Below are 19,651 nucleotides of genomic sequence, written 5' to 3' on the forward strand. Positions count from 1 at the left end.
AGAAGATGTGGACAAGAGAAGCACAGGAGCACCTACAAGACTGCTTTGAATCAGTGATCTGGACCATATTCAGGAATTCATCTTTGAATCTGGATGAGTGTGCAGCAATTGTTACCGATTTCATTAAAACCTATGTGGATGAGTGTGTGCCTACAGAGACTTGCAGTACATTCCCAGACCTGAAGCCATGGATGAACCAGGAGGTATGTCATCTGCTGTAGGCTGGATCTATGGTATTCAAGGCTGACTGTACCAGAAAACCAGGTATGACTTGTGCAGGGCTATTTCAAGGGCAAATAGACAATTTCGAATGAGGTTGGAGATGACACCGGATGTATGACAACTCTGGCAGAGTTTGTAAGACATTACTTCCTACAAGTGAAACCCAGTAGCATGAATGGCAGCAATGCTTCACCACCAGATAAACTCAATGCCTTCTATGCCCGCTTTGAAAGGGAGAACATAACTACAGCTGTGAAGATCCCTGCTGCACCTGATGACCTTGTGATCTCTGTTAGGCTGTCTTTAAAGAGGGTGAACTCTCGCAAGGTAGAAAGCCCCGACAAATTAACTGATAAGGCTCTGAAAATTTGTGCTAACCAACTGGCGGGTGTATTCAGGATATTTTCATCCTCTCACTGCTGCGGGTGGAAGTTCCCACTTGCTTCAAAAAGGCAACCATTATACCAGTGCCTAAGAAGAATAATGTGAGCTTCCTTAATGACTATTGCCCAGTAGCACTCACATCTACAGTAATGAAATGCTTTGAGAGGTTTGTCATGACTAGACTGAACTCCTACCTCAGCAGGGACCTGGACCCACTGCAATTTGCCTATTGCTACAATTGGTCAGTGGCAGACACAATCTCAGTCGCTCTTCACACTGCTTTAGACCACCTGGACAATACAAAGACCAATGTCAGGATGCTGTTCATCGACTGTAGCTCAGCATTTAACTCCATCATTCCCACAATCCTGTTTGAGAAGTTACAGGACCTGGGCCTCTGTACCACCCTCTGCAATTGGATCCTCAGCTTCCTAACCAGAAGACCGCAATCTGTGTGGATTGGTGATAATATATCCTCCTCGCAGAACATCAACACTGGTGCACCTCAGGAGTGTGTGCTTAGCCCACTGCTCTACTCTTTCTATACCCATGTCTGTGTGGCTAGGCATAGCTCAAATACCATCTATAAACTTGCTGGTGATACAACCATTATTGATAGAATCTCAGATGGAGATGAAAGGATGTACAGGAGTGAGATATACCAACTAGCGAAGTGGTGTCATAGCAACAACTTTACATTCACGTCAGTTAGACAAAAGTGCTAATTGTGGACTTCAGGAAGAGTAAGACGAAGGAAAACATATGATCCTCATCGAGGGATCAGAAGTGGAGAGAGTGAACACTTTCAAGTTCTTGGGTGTCTGAAGACCTAACTTTTGGTACAACATTTCAATGCAGCTAAAAAGAAGGTAAGACAGTGACTATACTTTAGGAGTTTGAAGAGATTTGGTATGTCAACAAAAACACTCAAAAACTTCTACAGATGTACCGTGGAGATCATTCTGACAGGTTGCATCACTGCCTGGTATGTTGGGAAGGGGGCTACTACACAGGACCGAAAGAAACTGCAGAGGGTCTTAAACTTAGTTGGCTCCAACTTGGGTACTAGCCTACAAAGTACCAAGGATATCTTCAAGGAGCGGTGCCTCAGGAAGGCAGTGTTCATTATTAAGGACCCCCAGCACCCAGGGCATACCCTTTTCTCAATGTAACCATCAGGTAGGAGGTACAGAAGCCTGAAAGGACACACTCAGTGATTCAGAAACAGCTTCTTCCCCTCTGCCATCTGATTCCTAAATAGATGTTGAACCTGTGAACACTACCTTACTTTTTAAATATATATTATTTCTGTTTTGCACAATTTTAAATTATTCAATATACATATACTGTAATTTATTTATTTTTCTCCCTCTTTTATATTATGTATTGCATTGAACTGCTGCTGCTAAGTTAACAGATTTCATGACACATGCCAATTAAATAAACCTGATTCTAATTCTGAATCGTAAAGGGTTCACAAACTTTGTCTTGCAACTATAGATATCCCTGCTTCAGTACTCCAATTCTTGCAATAAAAGTCGAAGTACCATTTTGGCTTCTTTCCCCTTCCTTTCCAGTCCTGATGAAGGGTATTGGCCTGAAATGTCAGCTGTTTATTCTTCTCCATAGATGTTGACTGAACTGTTGACTTCCTCCAGCATTTTTTGTGTGTTGCAAAGTCCCATTCGCCATCCAATTGCTTGTATGCACATAGGCCTCTAGTTACTTCTGTCCCGGTCCAACTAGGTGGCTTTGAAAGATAGATAGATAGATACTTTATTCATCCCCATGGGGAAATTCAACTTTTTTTTCCAATGTCCCATACACTTGTTGTAGCAAAACTAATTACATACAATACTTAACTCAGTAAAAAAATATGATATGCATCTAAATCACCGTCTCAAAAAGCATTAATAATAGCTTTTAAAAAGTTCTTAAGTCCTGGCGGTAGAATTGTAAAGCCTAATGGCATTGGGGAGTATTGACCTCTTCATCCTGTCTGAGGAGCATTGCATCGATAGTAACCTGTCACTGAAACTGCTTCTCTGTCTCTGGATGGTGCTATGTAGAGGATGTTCAGAGTTATCCATAATTGACCGTAGCCTACTCAGCGCCCTTCGCTCAGCTACCGATGTTAAACTCTCCAGTACTTTGCCCACGACAGAGCCCGCCTTCCTTACCAGCTTATTAAGACGTGAGGCGTCCCTCTTCTTAATGCTTCCTCCCCAACATGCCACCACAAAGAAGAGGGCACTCTCCACAACTGACCTATAGAACATCTTCAGCATCTCACTACAGACATTGAATGACGCCAACCTTCTTAGGAAGTACATTCGACTCTGTGCCTTCCTGCACAAGGCATCTGTGTTGGCTGACATTTCCCCAATCTTCCCTCATTTTGATATGCATGTACTTTTTTTTTTCAACTGAAATGTAATCCTCAAATTCCACAGTAGAAGAAACGAAAGATTTTTCAAGGCCATTGGGAATTGGGCTGAATTGCTTTTAAGCAAAGCTGGTCGGGGCTCAATAACCATCTTCTACAATGTAGCCATTCTTTGAAGGTAATGGAGTCATTAACATGATTACCTGTCAAACTGCAGGCATTTCTTTGCCTATTTTTGTTTACATTTGTTGATTTAAATGAAATTGATAATACATGTGGAATTGGAATTATCATAAAATCTTCCATACATTAATGATGTTTTCCAACCATCAGCTGACTACATTGTGATGCAGTTTGGTCGAGTGGCAGAAGATGTTTTTACAATGGACTACAATTATCCAATGTGTGCACTACAGGCCTTTGCAATAGGATTGTCCAGTTTTGACAGTAAATTAGCATGTGAATGAGGACAACAGTGGATGCAGGCCTCCACTTTTTAAAGAAGGAAACAAAGGGACATGTCTTTGAAAACCTCCTACAAAGAAGTATGGTTGTGTTGGAATCATGCAAATACGTTTACTATGGAATTGTTTTAAATCAAATATAGAAACAAAAGAAAGCAAAATAAAAGTTCTCTGAATGTCAGAAATAGATTTCCAAGCGATCTAACAATCATGGCAAGTCGATTATGCTATTAAATATATTTTATATTGTTTTACTTGAATAAGATACTTTGCCAAATTGTAGTAGTGTGGATCAAAAGACTACTGTTCACATTTGCCCAAAGAAACAACATGGGAACTATCTAAAACTAGGATCCAATTTGGTATTAGCGGGAACAGGAGGAACGTCCTTAAATTATGTCACATGAATACCTGAAATAATGATTTCCTGAATTATTATATTGACCCACGTGGCATTGTTTATTTTCGTTCATATCCCAACCCCATCTAAGGCAGTGTCATATTGCTAGCATGCAGTTCGCCCACAATTAAATTCATTGCCCTTAGACTGAACGCTGCTAAATTTAGCCATTTATTTATCCAGTATCTGCAGGAAAACACTTCCAGCAAGAGGTAACAGATGATTAACAGGATGAAGTGTCCTGGTTGAATATAATTTTTCATCCCATTGGGGCAATAGCTGAACATGCTGGGGGTTTTCCTTTGTTGAAGCTCCATGAAGCACCTTGAAATATTTTCTCCATGTACATATATGGAAGCTGTTGTGGCACAGTGTGCAGTAGGTTTTGGCATAATTCTTGCTGCACTTGATCTAAAAAGAGGCATCTGATTATAAGTTCTGTTCCCATGTAGTTTGGAAGAGGTGTTTAGAGATATTACTCAAATATGTATTCAGACATCACATGCGGAAAAATAAAGGTGACTTGTATTACAGAAACGGAGAAAATGTGTTTCAACAGCAGAATGTTCTTAATCAATGTGAAATATTTAACTGCCATTGTGCTTGTTCTATATAGAGCTCCTAAAAGTATTCCTGCCTTGAAAGGCATTCTTGCTAGTGGCCTTTTGTGATAAACTCAAAGTTAACTGTTACGCAATTCAATCTGTGCATTATCTTCTGTATTCTTAAATGTGAATGTCCCTAAGATTTTCAGAACCTTTTATTTCCTCTATGGCAAGTTCAAATGTGTTTGCGTGATATATCCTTAATTCTACGTCTTATCATGACAATTTATGTTGCATTTGTTTGATGTACTTCAGCCTCTGTTGTTTTAATACATGCTTCAATTTAGTAAATTGTCCTTATATAACTCATTCTACTAAGTGTATTCGTTATTTATATAATTCAGGATTTTGCCACAAAATGAATAAAATTCACCATGTCCTAAATGTAGAACCATAGTTTTTTTAAATTCTGGTAATTTTTATAATTAAGCTTTGATTTTTAGTCATTTTGCTGCAGCTAATATTCGGCTCTACTTATTCTGCCACAATGATGTATAACTTTTATTGCCTTTATGATGTCTGCGCCACATCCATACTTGCACACTTCAATACACCATTGTGACTTAGGTTTATATTGATTTGTATCTGTATAATGAAGCCATTATGTGATATTCTAATGTAAATTGTGGAAAGTGTGTTTTATAAAATACACAAATGTAAATGAAAGGGTGTGTGTTTTTATTGTGGATTTGAAAAAATACGATTTGCCACCATGTGGTGAAACCCTTTAAAATCGTAATTGTCGTTTTTCTGTGTATACCATTTTGACAGATTTCATTCATTTACTTTATAGATAATAAAGAACACTTACAAAATTGCTTTTAAATTTACTTTAGAAAGATTTTTGTTGATATAACAACATAAAAGGGAAATATTCAGGTTTGGGAAGTTAGATATTTCATATTCTCTACAGACTAGGCCTTGAATCAGCTTACAGTCCATGAGGTCAGCTGAAAATTCTTTGATTTCCATAGCTGTCCCTCACATTGTAATTACAATAATAGCAAGAGCAAATCATTGAAGCACTTCTATTTCGTATTGTTTCTTTGGATGTCTGGGTCCTAAAATATATTTTCTATTCTCAAAAATTGTCTGCCCATGTATTCATGGAAACTGTATTGTATGGATGTTCCAATACCAATTTATTTCAAAGAGCTAATAAACATACATGCATTGAACAAGCGCATTATACATTTAAAGTACCGAGTTCTGAAAACAATAAGTATTTACACACACATATTACATGGAAAAGTGTTTTACCAGGCAAATACATACACCTCAAGATCAAATCTAGATTATGTATTGGTGGAAAGGGAGATGCTACTTTGCAACCAGTACTGTCAGTTTGTGGCTATCTCAACACCAGATTCAGCACATGCTGGTATTACTAGTATTGAAGTTCACTGCAAATTGCAATGGTAAAGTTTGTATACATCTTTGTTTAAAAAAAAACATCAATAGATTACAAAAATGTGATAAATGGATTTACTTACCAGCTGAGTACAAGATGTGAAGAGCAAGAAGTTAAAGATACAAGAGAATAGGACCAATCAAGTGTGACAGTGGAAAAGTGTGTATGGAACTGGAGGAGATGGTGGAGATACTTAATGAATACTTCAGTATTCACTAGGGAAAAGGACCTTGGTGGACCTTGCCACCTCCAACGAGATCCCACTACCAAGCACATCTTTCCCTCCCCCCCCCCCTTTCTGCTTTCTGCAGGGATTGCTCCCTACGTGACTCCCTTGTCCATTCATCCTCCCCATCCCTTCCCACCGATCTCCCTCCTGGCACTTATCCTTGCAAGCGGAACAAGTGCTACACCTACCCTTACACTTCCTCCCTCACCACCATTCAGGGCCCCAGACAGTCCTTCCAGGTGAGGCGACACTTCACCTGTGAGTCAGCTGGTGTGGTATACTGCGTCCGGTGCTCTGGGTGTGGCCTTTTATATATTGATGAGACCCGACGCAAACTGGGAGACCATTTCGCTGAACGCCTATGCTCTGTCCGCCAGAGAAAGCAGGATCTCCCAGTGGCCACACATTTTAATTCCACGTCCCATTCCCATTCTGATATGTCTATCCATGGTCTCCTCTACTGTCAAGATGAAGCCACATTCAGGTTGGAGGAATAACACTTATATACTGGCTGGGTAGCCTCCAACCTGATGGCATGAACATTGACTTCGCTAACTTCTGTTAATGCCCCTCCTAACCTTCTTACCCCATCCCTGATATATTTAGCTTTTTTGGTTTTCCCCCCTCTTTTTTTCCTTTCTCTCTCTGCCCATCACTCTGCCTGTTCTCCATCTCTCTCTGGTGCTCCCCTCCCCCTTTCTTTCTCCCTAGGCCTCCCGTCCCATGGTCCTTTTCCTTTTCTAGCTCTGTATCCCTTTTGCCAATCACCTTTCTGGCTCTCAGCTTCACCCCACCCCCTCCAGTCTTCTATCATTTTGCATTTTCCCCTCCCCCTCCTACTTTCAAATCTCTTACTATCTTTCAGTTAGTCCTGACGAAGGGTCTCGGCCCAAAACGTCGACAGTGCTTCTCCCTATAGATGCTGCCTGGCCTGCTGCGTTCCACCAGCATTTTGTGTGTGTTGTGTGGACCTTGGTGATTGTAGGGATGACTTGCAGCAGACTGAAAAGCTTGAGCATATAGACATTAAGAAAGAGGATGTATTGGAACTTTTGGAAAGCATCAAGTTGGATAAGTCACCGGGATTGTATGAGATATACCCCAGGCTATTGAGGGAGGAGGTTGCTGAGCTTCTGGCGATGATCTTTGCGTCATCAATGGGGATGGGAGGGGTTCCAGAGGAGTGGACGGTTGCAGATGTTGTAGAGTAGAGAAAGGGAGCAGAGATAGCCCAGGAAATTATAGACCAGTGAGTCTTACTTCAGTAGTTGGTAAGTTGATGGAAATTATCCTGAGAGGCAGGATTTATGAACATTTGGAGAGGCATAATATGATTAGGAATAGTCAGCATAGCTTTGTTAAAGGCAGCTCGTACCTTACAAGCCTGATTGAATTTTTTGAGGATGTGACTAAACACATCGATGAAGGCAGAGCAGTAGATGTAGTGTATGTGGATTTGATGAGATACCCCATGCAAGGCTTATTGAGAAAGTAAGGAGGCATGGGATTCAAGGGGACCCTGTTTTGTGGATCCAGAATTGGCTTGCCCTCAGAAGGCAAAGAGCGGTTGTAGATGGATCATATTGTGCATGGAGGTTGGTGACCAGTGGTGTGCCTCAGGGATCTGTTCTGAGACCCTTACTGTTTGTGATTTTTATAAATGATCTGGATGAGGATGTGGAGGGATGGGTTAGTAAATTTGCTGATGACACAAAGGTTGGGGGTATTGTGGAGGGAAATCAGAGGTTACAGCGGGACATTGATAGGATGCAAAACTGGGCTGAGAAGTGGCAGATGGAGTTCAACACAGATGAGTGTGAGGTGGTTCATTTTGGTAGGTCAAATATGATGGCAGAATATAGTATTAATGGTAAGACTCTTGGCAGTGTGGAGGATCAGAGGGATCTTGGGGACCATATCCATAGGACACTCAAAGCTGCTGCGCAGGTTGACTGTGTGGTTAAGGCATATGGTGCATTGGCCTTCATCAACCATGGGATTGAGTTCAAGAGCCAAGAGGTAATGTTACAGCTGTATAAAACCTTGGTCAGACCCCACTTGGAGTACTGTGCTCAATTCTGGTCACCTCACTACAGGAAGGATGTGGAAACTATAGAAAGGGTGCAGAGAAGATTTACAAGGATGTTGCCTGGATTGAGGAGCATGCTTTATGAGAATAGGTTGAGTGAACTTTGCCTTTTCTCCTTGGAGCGATGGAGGATGAGAGGTGACCCGACAGAGGTGAATAAGATGAGAGGCATTGATCATATGGATAGTCAGAGGCTTTTTCCCAGGGCTGAAATGGCTGACACAAGAGGGCACAGTTTTAAGGTGCTTGGAAGTAAATACAGAGGGAATGTTAGGGGTAAGTTTTTTACACAGAGAGTGGTGAGTGCATGGAATGGTCTGTTGGCGACTGTGGTGGAGGTGAATACAGTAGGATCTTTTAAGAGGCTCCTGGATAGGTACATGGAGCTTAGAAAAATAGAGGGCTAGGTAATTTCTAAAGTAAGTACATATTTGGCATAGCATTGTGGGCTGAAGGGCCTGTATTGTGCTGTAGGTTTTCTGTTTCTAAGATCACTATGCTCATAAGGGCTAGGTACAGCTGGCAGATTGTTTCTTTCTGCATAACTAACTTCAACACTTAAATGAAACTCATAATGCAGCGATTTCTAAAGATGAGAACATCATTAAAATTACATTATATCTCTGAGTGTTACAACTTTACAAACTTAGAAATCAGTTATGATACAATTTGGATGATATAATCAATCCTGCTGTCTGCTTGTACAGCTCAAGGCAACTGAGTCTATGATGAACTCCTCTCAAGGAAATTCTGGTTTGTCTTTGAGTACAAACTGGATAATTTGGTTTCTTTCTGGTAAAGGTCGTCAAAATTTCTTGAGTGTTGTTCAAGCTGCATTCATTCAGGCAAGTGAAGAGTATATCATCATGCTCCTATCCTGCACCTACCTAGTGGAAAGGTTTTGGGGTGTTAAGGGGTGCGCCAACTCACTGAAGGATGCTGCAGCTCTGATCTGACCTGTGTTACAACCACTGTATTTAAGTGGTAAGTCCAGTTGAGCTCCTCAATGCCCCTTGTGCCATTTGGGGCAGTGGGAGAAACTGCTATTCAATAGTTCTCAAGCATGCTCCCTTCCTGTTTATGACTTCCACCCACCCTCAGTAGATAATCCCTCCATGGGCTCCTCCCTTTCTGCAGCTATGATAATATCTCTGATTAGCATTGTCATTCCCTACCTCTTTTATGTCCCTCCCTGTCCCTTTTGAAACATTTAAACTCCGGAACATTTAGCATCCAATCCTGCTCTTCTGACAGCCAAGTCTCTGTAAAGTCTACAATGTCATAGTTCCATGTACTGATCCATGCTCTAAGTGCCTTACCCTTATTCCTAATATTTCTTGCATTAAAGTAAACACATTTCATCCCATCCAGTTGACAGCATTTATGGCCTTTGCACTGCCTATCCTTCCTCACAGACACTATCTTTACACCAACTGCTCTATTATCTGACATATCATTCCTGTTACCATCCCCTGCCAAACTATCTTAAACCACCCCCAATGGTTCTAGCAAACCTGCCCACAAGGATGTTGGTCTGTCTTGAGTTCAGGTGTAACCCGTACCTTTTTTACAGGTCATACCTTTTCCAGAAGAGTTTCCAATCTTAAGCAAATCTGAAACCCTGCCCCTTGTACCAATTCTGCAGCTACACATTAATTTGCCTATTCTTACTCTAACTAGCAAATTGCACAAATAACAACCCAGAGATTACTATACTAGACGTTCTGCTTTTTAGCTTCTTTCCTAGCTCCCTATATTTGCTCTTCAGGACCTCATTCCTTTTCCTAATTACATTATTGGTATCAATATGTAGCATGACTTCTGGCTGCTCACCCTAACTTGTGGACATAATCTGAAATGTCCCTGACCCAGGCACATGAGAATCAACATACCATTTAAGAGCCTCTTCCATGTCCACTGGATTTCCAGTCCATTCCCCTAACCACTGAATCCACTATCAGCACCGTTCTCTTCTGAGACACGGAGCCAGACTCAGTGCCAGAGACATGGTTGTTGTGGCATAGCTTGTCCCCACCAACAGTGTCAAAACTGTATACTTGTATACTTGTCTTTGAGCGCTTGTGTTCCGGTATTTCCAGAAAGGTAAATAAAGACGTTATTTTAAACCTGCACGCCTGGAAGTCCCTTTTGTGTCCAAGTGTGCAACAAATATTGGAGACACCGCTGGGATTATTAACGTCGCGCTCAGTGTGGCAACAATGAGGACACGGATCGCCGTTGATTGATAACAGGAGCGCGCAGCTTTGGGGCGCGGCTATACCACACATAATGGATCTAGAGGAGTTGGCAGAGGCCTTGTCTCAGAGACTATGGCTTTTGCAACTGGATCAGCTCAAAGAGGTGTGTGTGGAAGCTAAGATCCCATGTGAAAATGTTACCACAAGGTGAACGTTAATTAGACTAATTACTGAATCTATGGACAATGTAATAAAGGATGAAGGGGAGGAGGTTGTGAAGTACTATCTAAGGACAATGATGGAATCAGTTGAGCAAATGAGAGGAAATACCGGAAACACTGGTAATGGGGGAAAAAACAGACAACACAGCACAAACCAGCCAGAGAACAGCTGAAGGAATGAGCTTGGCAGAAAAATACTTACAGCTCCAGCTAAACAGTCAAGCTGTGCAGGATGAAGTTAGGAGGCTGAATGAAAGAGTGAACAGTGCATCTTCAAGTCAAGCTTCAGCTCCACAAAATGTGTTGCCTACAGCTGCAAACCTGCTCCTGGAAGTGACAATAAGGAGAGAATTCAAGATCTGGGGTCAGATCGGGGAAAAGGGACAGAAGGACAAACTCTCATACACAAACTTGATGCATCAGATTGACAGAGGCCTGAGTAGGGGATACAGTGAGGTGGAGGTCATGGAAGCGGTGATCGAGTCAATCAGTCCAGGTTTGAGTATTCGTGATATGCTCGAGATAAAAAGTGACCCTACCCTTCCTCAACTGAAGACAATATTAAAGGGATATTTCAGCGAGGACAGCTCTATAGATTTATATCACAGACTGGTAAACATAACACAAGACAGTCGTGAGTCTCCCCAAAATTTCCTCTTTAGAGCAATTGAGTTAAAAGAGAGGCTGTTACTTGCTTCAAAAGAAGTAGGGTCAGACGAGCAGTACAGTCCCGAGCTCATTCAGTAGAGATTCTTGTGGTCAGTTAGTACTGGGCTGTCAAGTGACCATATCAAGTTTCAGCTTAAGCCTTATCTCGACGATCAGAGAGTGACAGATGAAATACTCATCGACAGGATGAATGAAGCAGCTAGTGTTGAATTAGAAAGACAGTCCAAGCAAAGAAAGAACACAAGCAGCAGAGTCCCAAAAGTAAATGAACTACAGACAGAAATGCAGAGCAGTCAGCAGAGTCGGTGTAGCCAAAGCCAGAGTGGGGGTTCTAGAGCAGTCAGATGAAGTTGTGAAGCCTAAGAGCCGTAAAGCACCTGTTGTAACTAGTTCAAGAGACACAGAGATTGATGAAACAGTCAGGCTGCTGAGAGAAGAAATGGCTGAAATAAGGAAAAGCATAGCTAACTCTCAAGGACCCACCGGCTAAGTAAGAATGAGTGTTAGGAGAGGATGTAAAGCATGTCAGGAGCAGGGAACAGGTGACCAGTGTGAACACTGCTTTAGGTGCGGGTGGACAGGGCAGCTCTCAAGAGGCTGTAGAGGACAAAGAAGGCTGGCAGGGAAATCTGACAGCAATGTGACAATCCGGCCTGTCACAATCCCAGAATCCTCACTCCCAGCCCAGCTGGACCAGATGACAAGGTGCATGAGCTTCTTTGAGAGAGAATCGGGTAGCTGGAGGCGGAGTTAGAGAAAATTGGGAAGGCTGAACAACAGATGGTGGATGCTACCTATGCCAGTCATCTTTCTTTACGTCACCAAGCCAAGCTGACAGCTCTCATTGGGAAGAAGTGCACGGTGGATTGTTTCTTTGAGGGAGTAGCAACACAAGCACTATGGGATACCGGCTCACAGGCCACCATTATCAATGAAAAGTGGAGAGAGTCCTGTTTTCCACACGTTGGGGTACAGAATACGGATGCGCTCCTGGGTGAGAACGAGAAACTTGTGGGCAAAGCAGCAAACCAGACACCCATACCCTTTGCAGGGTGGGCTGAGCTGAAGTTCAAGTTGGGATCAAATAGGGGCCCAACGCCAGAACTGCTTGTGCCGGTGCTTTGAGCCAGGAGTAGCAGAGCCACCGATCATCGGCTACAATGTAATTGAGCAGCTGGTGATGAATGGAATGGAGCAGCACCCAGAAGTTACACCTGCTGCGGTAAGAGACGCTTTTTCCATTGACTGCAAAAAGGCAAATGAGTTGATCCACATAGTGCAGGGCGGTGACCAGGATGACAAGGAGGGTGTGGTGAGAGATGGAAAACTAAAGATAGTGATTCCTGCAGGCCAGACCAGGGAGGTCAAGTGTAGTGTGAGGACAGGGCCCCTTTCCGCAAAACAGGAAGTTCTTCTTGAACCAGATGAGATCCCAAAGTGGCCAGAGGGGTTGAATATTACTGACGCCATCATCTGTCTGCAGAAGGGAAATTGGTCTAGGGTGGTTATCCCCATTACTAATGACAGCAACCACGACATTACTCTCACTCCTCGCACAGTGCTGGGACAGCTACAACAAATTAAGGCTATTTACCCAGTGGATGTAAGGCCAGTCAATGCCAGTGTAAACACAGCAAAAACAGGCAGCACTAGTGAAAACACTGCCAGCGCAGCCAGCACTCCTGAGAATCACAAAGAGAAACACAGACAGCTGGACACATGCAAACATGAGACATGGGACCCTGTTGATCACCTGACTCCAGACCAGCAGGAACAGGTGAGCCAGATGCTGCGAGAAGAGTGTGCTGTATTTTCAAAAGATGAGAGTGACGTGGGATGCATTCCATCTCTGCAGTTAAAAATCAGACTGAGCGACACAACTCCTGTAAGGCGCACCTACACTTCTGTACCCAAACCACTCCACGAGGAAGTGAAGCAGTATGTGGAGGACCTACTGAATAGAGGACGGATTCAAAAATCCCGGTCCCCATACTCATCACCAACAGTCTGCGTTCGTAAGAAGGATGGGAGTTTACGTCTATGCGTGGATTACCGTGAGCTGAACCGAAAATCCATCCCTGACCGTCACCCCATCCCTCGAGTGCAAGATATGTTGAACAGCCTGAGTGGGAGTGTATGGTTCTCGGTCCTGGATCAGGGCAAGGCATACCATCAGGGTTTCCTTGAGGAGAGTAGCAGACCACTTACAGCCTTCATAACACCTTGGGGCTTATACGAGTGGGTAAGGATCCCCTTCGGCTTGTCCCAGCAGAGTTCCAGCGCAGTATGGAGGAGTGCCTCGTGGGTTTGAGGGATGAAACGTGTCAGCCTTATTTGGATGACAATCTTGTCCACAGCCAGTCTTTTGAAGACCATCTGCGGGATATGAGAGAGGTGTTCCGTCGCTATCAAGCACATGGGGTAAAACTGACAGCTATAAAGTGTGAAGCGTTTAAAGACAAAGTGAAATTCCTGGGAAAGATTGTATCCAAAGATGGCTATTGCATGGATCCTGCTGAGATAGCACCAGTACAAGCACTCAAAGACCGTAAACCCGAGACTGTGGGAGACCTGAGGGAAAGGCTGGGGTTCCTATCGTACTACCGCCCATATATCCTGATGCACCATCAATAACTCTCCGAGACGTGAGGCGAGATATAGGCTTTTATTGGCTGGAAGAAAGAACAACCAGCAGTTGACCACCACACTACATCCTGGAGACTGAGGCCAGGGCTCAGGCTCCAATCGCCTTTATACCGGGGTCTGTGGGAGGAGCCACGGTCAGTGGGAGGAGCCACAGGAGCAGTCAGCGGGGGGGGCGTGTCCAGACAGGTATATGTAGTTCACCACATTCACCCCCCCCCCTTTGTTTTAAAAGAGAGTCCCCATGGGGCGAGGTTTCTTACAAGTATATTTACAGGTTAAGTCTATCAGGTGGTCGAATCTGTCGCTGCGATCTACGTAGCACCGGCTGTGATTGCACAGGTGCCGGTGGTGATTGCACCGGAGACGGTGGTTGTGCTGGTTCCGGCCTAACTGGAGGTGTCAGCCCACTAGGCGTCAGTGATCCCTCATGTGTGTGCGAGGCGCCTGGTATATATGCATGCGAGACGCCCGGTATAGGAGTGTCGTGAGGAGTCTGTGTAGGGCTCGGTGTGCGCGGTGTCACCTCGGGTACAGGGTTCATAGTTACCGTGGAGTGTTCAGGGTAGTGGTCTGCTGTTCCTGTGGGCGCCAGGTCGCGGACAGAGACCGTGTCCTCCCGCCCATCAGGTAAGACTACGTAGGCATACTGGGGGTTCGCATGTAGAAGGTGAACCCTCTCGACCAGCGGGGAGTATTTATTGCTCCTCACATGTTTCCGGATCAGCACTAGCCCTGGGGATGTCAGCCAAGCTGGTAGGGTGGTCCCAGTGGCAGACTTCCTGGGAAAAGAGAATAGGCGCTCGTGAGGGGTGGCATTGGTGGACGTACATAACAGGGAGCGGATAGAGTGGAGTGCCTCGGGGAGGACCTCCTGCCATCAAGAGACCAGCAACCCTTTGACCTAAGGACTAAAAGTGTGGCCTTCCACACCGTGGCATTCTCCCTCTCCACCTGTCCATTTCCCCGGGGATTATAACTCGTGGTCCGACTAGTAGCAATGCCCCTACCCAGCAGGTACTGGCGCAGCTCGTCACTCATAAAGGAGGACCCTCTATCACAGGGATAACTGAACAGAGTGAAGAGCTGGTGCAGGGCTTTTATGACGGACGTGGTAGTGGTGTCGGGGCAGGGGATGGCAAAGGGGAACCGCGAGTACTCGTCGATAATGTTGAGAAAGTAGACATTGTGGTCGGTGGAGGGAAGGGGGCCCTTAAAGTCAACACTCAGTCGCTCAAAGAGGCGGGTGGCCTTGATAAGTTGCGCCTTTTCAGGACGGTAGAAGTGCGGTTTGCACTCAGCGCAGACTTGGCAGTCCCTGGTCATCGTCCTGATGTCCTCAAGGGAGTACGGCAGGTTCCGGGCTTTTACGAAATGGTAAAATCGGGTGACCCCCAGGTGGCAAAGATATGCATGGAGGGCGTATAGCTGGTCGAGCTGTGCGCTGGCACACGCTCCCCGGGATAGGGCATCAGGGGGCTTATTGAGCCTTCCAGACCGGTACAGGATATCATAGTTGTAGGTGGAGAGTTCTATTCTCCACCGTAAAATTTTATCATTTTTGATTTTGCCCCGCTGTTGGTTGCTGAACATGAACGCAACTGAGTGCTGGTCGGTCAGGAAGGTGAACCTTTTGCCGGTGAGATAGTGCCTCCAGTGCCTAATAGCTTCCACTATGGCCTGGGCTTCTTTCTCCACCGTGGAGTGCCGAATTTCAGAGCCTTGAAGGGTACGAGAAAAAAACGCCACTGGTCTGCTTTCCTGATTGAGGGTAGCGGCAAGCGCGAAATCGGAGGCGTCACTCTCTACTTGGAAGGGAATGGTCTCGTCCACCGCATGCATCATTGCTTTGGCAATGTCCCCTTTAATGCGGCTGAAGGCCGCGCGGGCCTCAGCAGAGAGGGGAAATGTGGTAGACTTGACCAGGGGGCAGGCCTTGTCTGTATAATGGGGGACCCATTGGGCGTAATAGGAAAAGAAGCCCAGGCACCATCTGAGGGCTCTGAGGGTGGTGGGAAGAGGGAGTTCTAACAGGGGGCGCATATGGTCGGGATCAGGGCCAATGACCCCGTTCTCTACGACATACCCAAGGATAGCGAGTCGGGTGGTTCCGAACACACGCTTGTCCCTGTTATAAGTAAGGTTCAGGGCTTTGGCCACTTGGAAAAATTGTTGGAGGTTGGCATTGTGATCTGACCAGTCATGACCACAGATGGTGATATTATCCAGATAGGGAAATGTGGCCTTCAGTTGGCACTGGTCCACCATCCGGTCCATTTCCCTCTGGAAGACAGAGACACCATTTGTGACACCGAATGGGACGCACAGGAAGTGATAGAGCCTGCCGCCTGCCTCGAAGGCGGTGTAGGGGCGGTCCTCTGGGCGGATGGGGAGCTGGTGATAAGCGGATTTCAGATCTATTGTCGAGTACACCTTGTACTGAGCTATCTGGTTGACCATATCCGCGATGCGGGGTAGGGGGTACGCGTCAAGCTGCGTGAACCTATTGATGGTCTGGCTATAGTCCACGACCATCCTATTTTTCTGTCCAGTCCGAACAACAACCACCTGGGCCCTCCAAGGACTTGTGCTTGGCTCAGTGATCCCTTCCCTGAGCAGCCGCTGCACCTCCGACTGAATGAAGACCCTGTCCCCTGCGCTGTACCTCCTGCTTTTAGTTGCCACAAGTTTACAGTCGGGGGTTAGATTGGTGAACAGCGGTGGGGAAGGGATCTTGAGGGTGGAGAGGCTGCAAGTGGTGTCAGTAGTGCAGCTGTCGGCATGGTGCTGGGTGGGATGTGCGGGTCGGTGTGTGTGTGTGTGGTCAGTAGCGGGGTATATGACGAAGTCCCACAAAACTGAGGATTCCTGACAGTGAGTGGTGGGAGGGGCCCGTCATATGCCATAGTCACACTTTCGAGGTGGCTCTGGAAGTCCAGCCCCAATAGCACAGGCGCGCACAGTTGAGGCATGACCAGTAGCGCAAAGTTCCGATATTCTGTGCCCTGCACCACCAATGTCGCTACACAACCCCCCCGGATGTCTGTGGAATATGACCCTCTGGCTTACTGGCCGTGTCACGAGTCCGCAGCGTTGCACTGTGTCCGGGTCAATAAAACTCTCCGTGCTGCCCGTATCAAACAGGCAGCTAGTCCTGTGCCCCTCCACCAGGATGTCCATCATTGACCTTGCAAGCTGGTGTTGGGCGCTTTGGTCGAGGGTTACGGAGGCCAGAGTTGAACTGCTGTCTTGGTGCCCGGTAAGCACCGGTGGGTCGGGGGCGGGGCAAGGTGGCGCCAACAAAGATGGCCGCCCCCATCCAGGCAGGCAAGATGGCGGCCCCCATGCCTCGCACGAGGCGGGCAGGCAAAATGGCAGCGACCAAGATGGCGGCCCCCATGCCTCACACGCAGCGCTGCCCGACCCCGCTCATGGTTCAGACATACAGACCTTGGCGAAATGGCCCTTCTTCCCGCAGCTGGAGCAGGTTGCTTCTCGGGCCGGGCAGTGTTTTCGGGGGTGCTTTTCGAGTCCGCAGAAGTAACACTGCGCGGACTTGCGACTGGCAGCAGCTGTGGTCGGTTTCGGGGAGTTCGTGGACTCGCGACTGGCAGCGGCGGCGGTGAATTCGCTGGCGGGCGGCAGGGTCTGAGGTGTCCATGGGACCGGCGGGGAATCGCGCGGCTGGACAGCGTCGGCGTTGTGCAGAGAGGCCTCCAGCGTGTCGGCCGTCTCGATCGCCGAGCGTAAGGTAAGATTGGCATTTTCCAGCAGCTGCTGGTGGATGTACACTGACCTGATCCCCGTAACGAAGGTGTCTCGTACTAGCAGCTCCGCATGTTGTTCCGCCGTCAGTCCTCTGCAGTCGCAAGTTCGCACGAGTGTCTGTAGGTCTCGGAGAAACTGCCCGCTCGACTCGTCAGGTCGCTGTCGCCGCATCGCTAAGCGATGTCTTGTGTAGACGGTGTTCACCGGCCGTAGGTACTGTCTTTTGAGGGCGTCCAGTGCCCCTTGGTAGGTCGGCAGGTCTCTGATAAGGGAGAATACTTTCGGACTTACTCTAGATAGTAATATTTTGTATTTCGTGGCAGGCTCAGTCACTGGAATCTGTTCCAAGTATGATTGGAAGCATGCAAGCCAGAGTTCAAAGGCAAGAGCTGCTTCGGAGTCTTGAGGATCAAGGTCTAATTTTTCTGGACATAAAATGCTGTCCATGTTTTAAACTTCCAGCCAATAAAATTGATGCACCATCAATAACTCTCTGAGACGTGAGGCGAGATATAGGATTTTATTGGCTGGAAGAAAGAACAAGCAGCAATTGACCACCACACTACATCCTGGAGACTGAGGGAGGAGCAGTGCCTCCATCGCCTTTATACCGGGGTCTGTGGGAGGAGCCACAGGAGCAGTCAGCAGGGGTCTGTGGGAGGAGCCACAGGAGCAGTCAGCAGGGGTCTGTGGGAGGAGCCACAGGAGCAGTCAGCGGGGGGTCTGTGGGAGGAGCCACAGGAGCAGTCAGCGGGGGGTCTGTGGGAGGAGCCACAGGAGCAGTCAGCGGGGGGGGGTCTGTGGGAGGAGCCACAGGAGCAGTCAGCAGGGGTCTGTGGGAGGAGCCACAGGAGCAGTCAGCGGGGGGTCTGTGGGAGGAGCCACAGGAGCAGTCAGCAGGGTCTGTGGGAGGAGCCACAGGAGCAGTCAGCGGGGGGTCTGTGGGAGGAGCCACAGGAGCAGTCAGCAGGGTCTGTGGGAGGAGCCACAGGAGCAGTCAGCAGGGGGGGGGTCTGTGGGAGGAGCCACAGGAGCAGTCAGTGGGGGGTCTGTGGGAGGAGCCACAGGAGCGGTCAGCAGGGGGTCTGTGGGAGGAGCCACAGGAGCAGTCAGCAGGGGGTCTGTGGGAGGAGCCACAGGAGCAGTCAGCAGGGGGGGGTCTGTGGGAGGAGCCACAGGAGCAGTGAGCAGGGGTCTGTGGGAGGAGCCACAGGAGCAGTCAGCAGGGGTCTGTGGGAGGAGCCACAGGAGCAGTCAGCAGGGGGTCTGTGGGAGGAGCCACAGGAGCAGTCAGGGGGGGGCGTGTCCAGACAGGTATATGTAGTTCATCACATATCCCAAACTTCTCACGTGTTGCCAAGCCGTTGTACAGTCTGTAATCCACCGAGAAGACCCCAGGAAGAAAGGTCCAAGGATCAAGTGTAAGTAGGAGTAGGGAGGTAAGGAGTCAGACCAGCTAACCTCAAGCCAACCGATCACCTGGACTGAAGAACACCAGGAGGTGCTCTGCCAGCTGTTGGAGTACTTGCTGCGCCCACCACTCCCAGTTTACCCCGACTTCGAGAAGCCCTTTGTGTTGCATTGTGATGCCTCTCAGGAGGGGCTGGGTGCAGTACGGTACCAGAGACAACAAGGCAAGCTGGTCGTCATAGGTTATGGGTGGAGAACACTAACTGCACCAGAAAGGAAATACCACCTCCATTCTGGACAGTGAGTTTTTAGCAGTGAAGTGGGCCATTTGTGAAAGACTTCGTGAGTATCTATATTATGCGCCCTCATTCACTGTCTACAGCGATAATAATCCCTTAACCTATGTGTTGACCTCCGCGAAGCTGAACGCCACCCCACACCAGTGGATTGTGGAGTTAGCCGACTTTAATTTCTCAATCAAGTATCGGCCTGGGAAAGTTAATGAGGACGCGGATGGCTTGTCACGGATGCCACTTGATATGGAGCAGTACA

General features: G+C 46.9%; 1 protein-coding gene across 7 annotated transcripts in view; it reads left to right on the plus strand.

Moving 5' to 3' along the window:
- Nucleotides 1-4,775, plus strand: part of tulp3 (TUB like protein 3) — a 78,989-nt gene extending 74,214 nt beyond the window's left edge. For all 7 annotated transcript variants that reach the window (XM_073059361.1, XM_073059363.1, XM_073059364.1 and 4 more), the window contains one exon: nucleotides 3,326-4,775. In XM_073059361.1, the coding sequence (XP_072915462.1) occupies nucleotides 3,326-3,459 (134 nt within the window). In that variant the 3' untranslated portion in view covers nucleotides 3,460-4,775. The remainder of the gene's footprint in view (nucleotides 1-3,325) is intronic.
- The last annotated feature ends 14,876 nt before the right edge of the window (nucleotides 4,776-19,651 follow it).

This window comes from Hemitrygon akajei, chromosome 10 (genome assembly GCF_048418815.1).
Source record: "Hemitrygon akajei chromosome 10, sHemAka1.3, whole genome shotgun sequence".
Classification (NCBI taxonomy): domain Eukaryota; kingdom Metazoa; phylum Chordata; class Chondrichthyes; order Myliobatiformes; family Dasyatidae; genus Hemitrygon; species Hemitrygon akajei.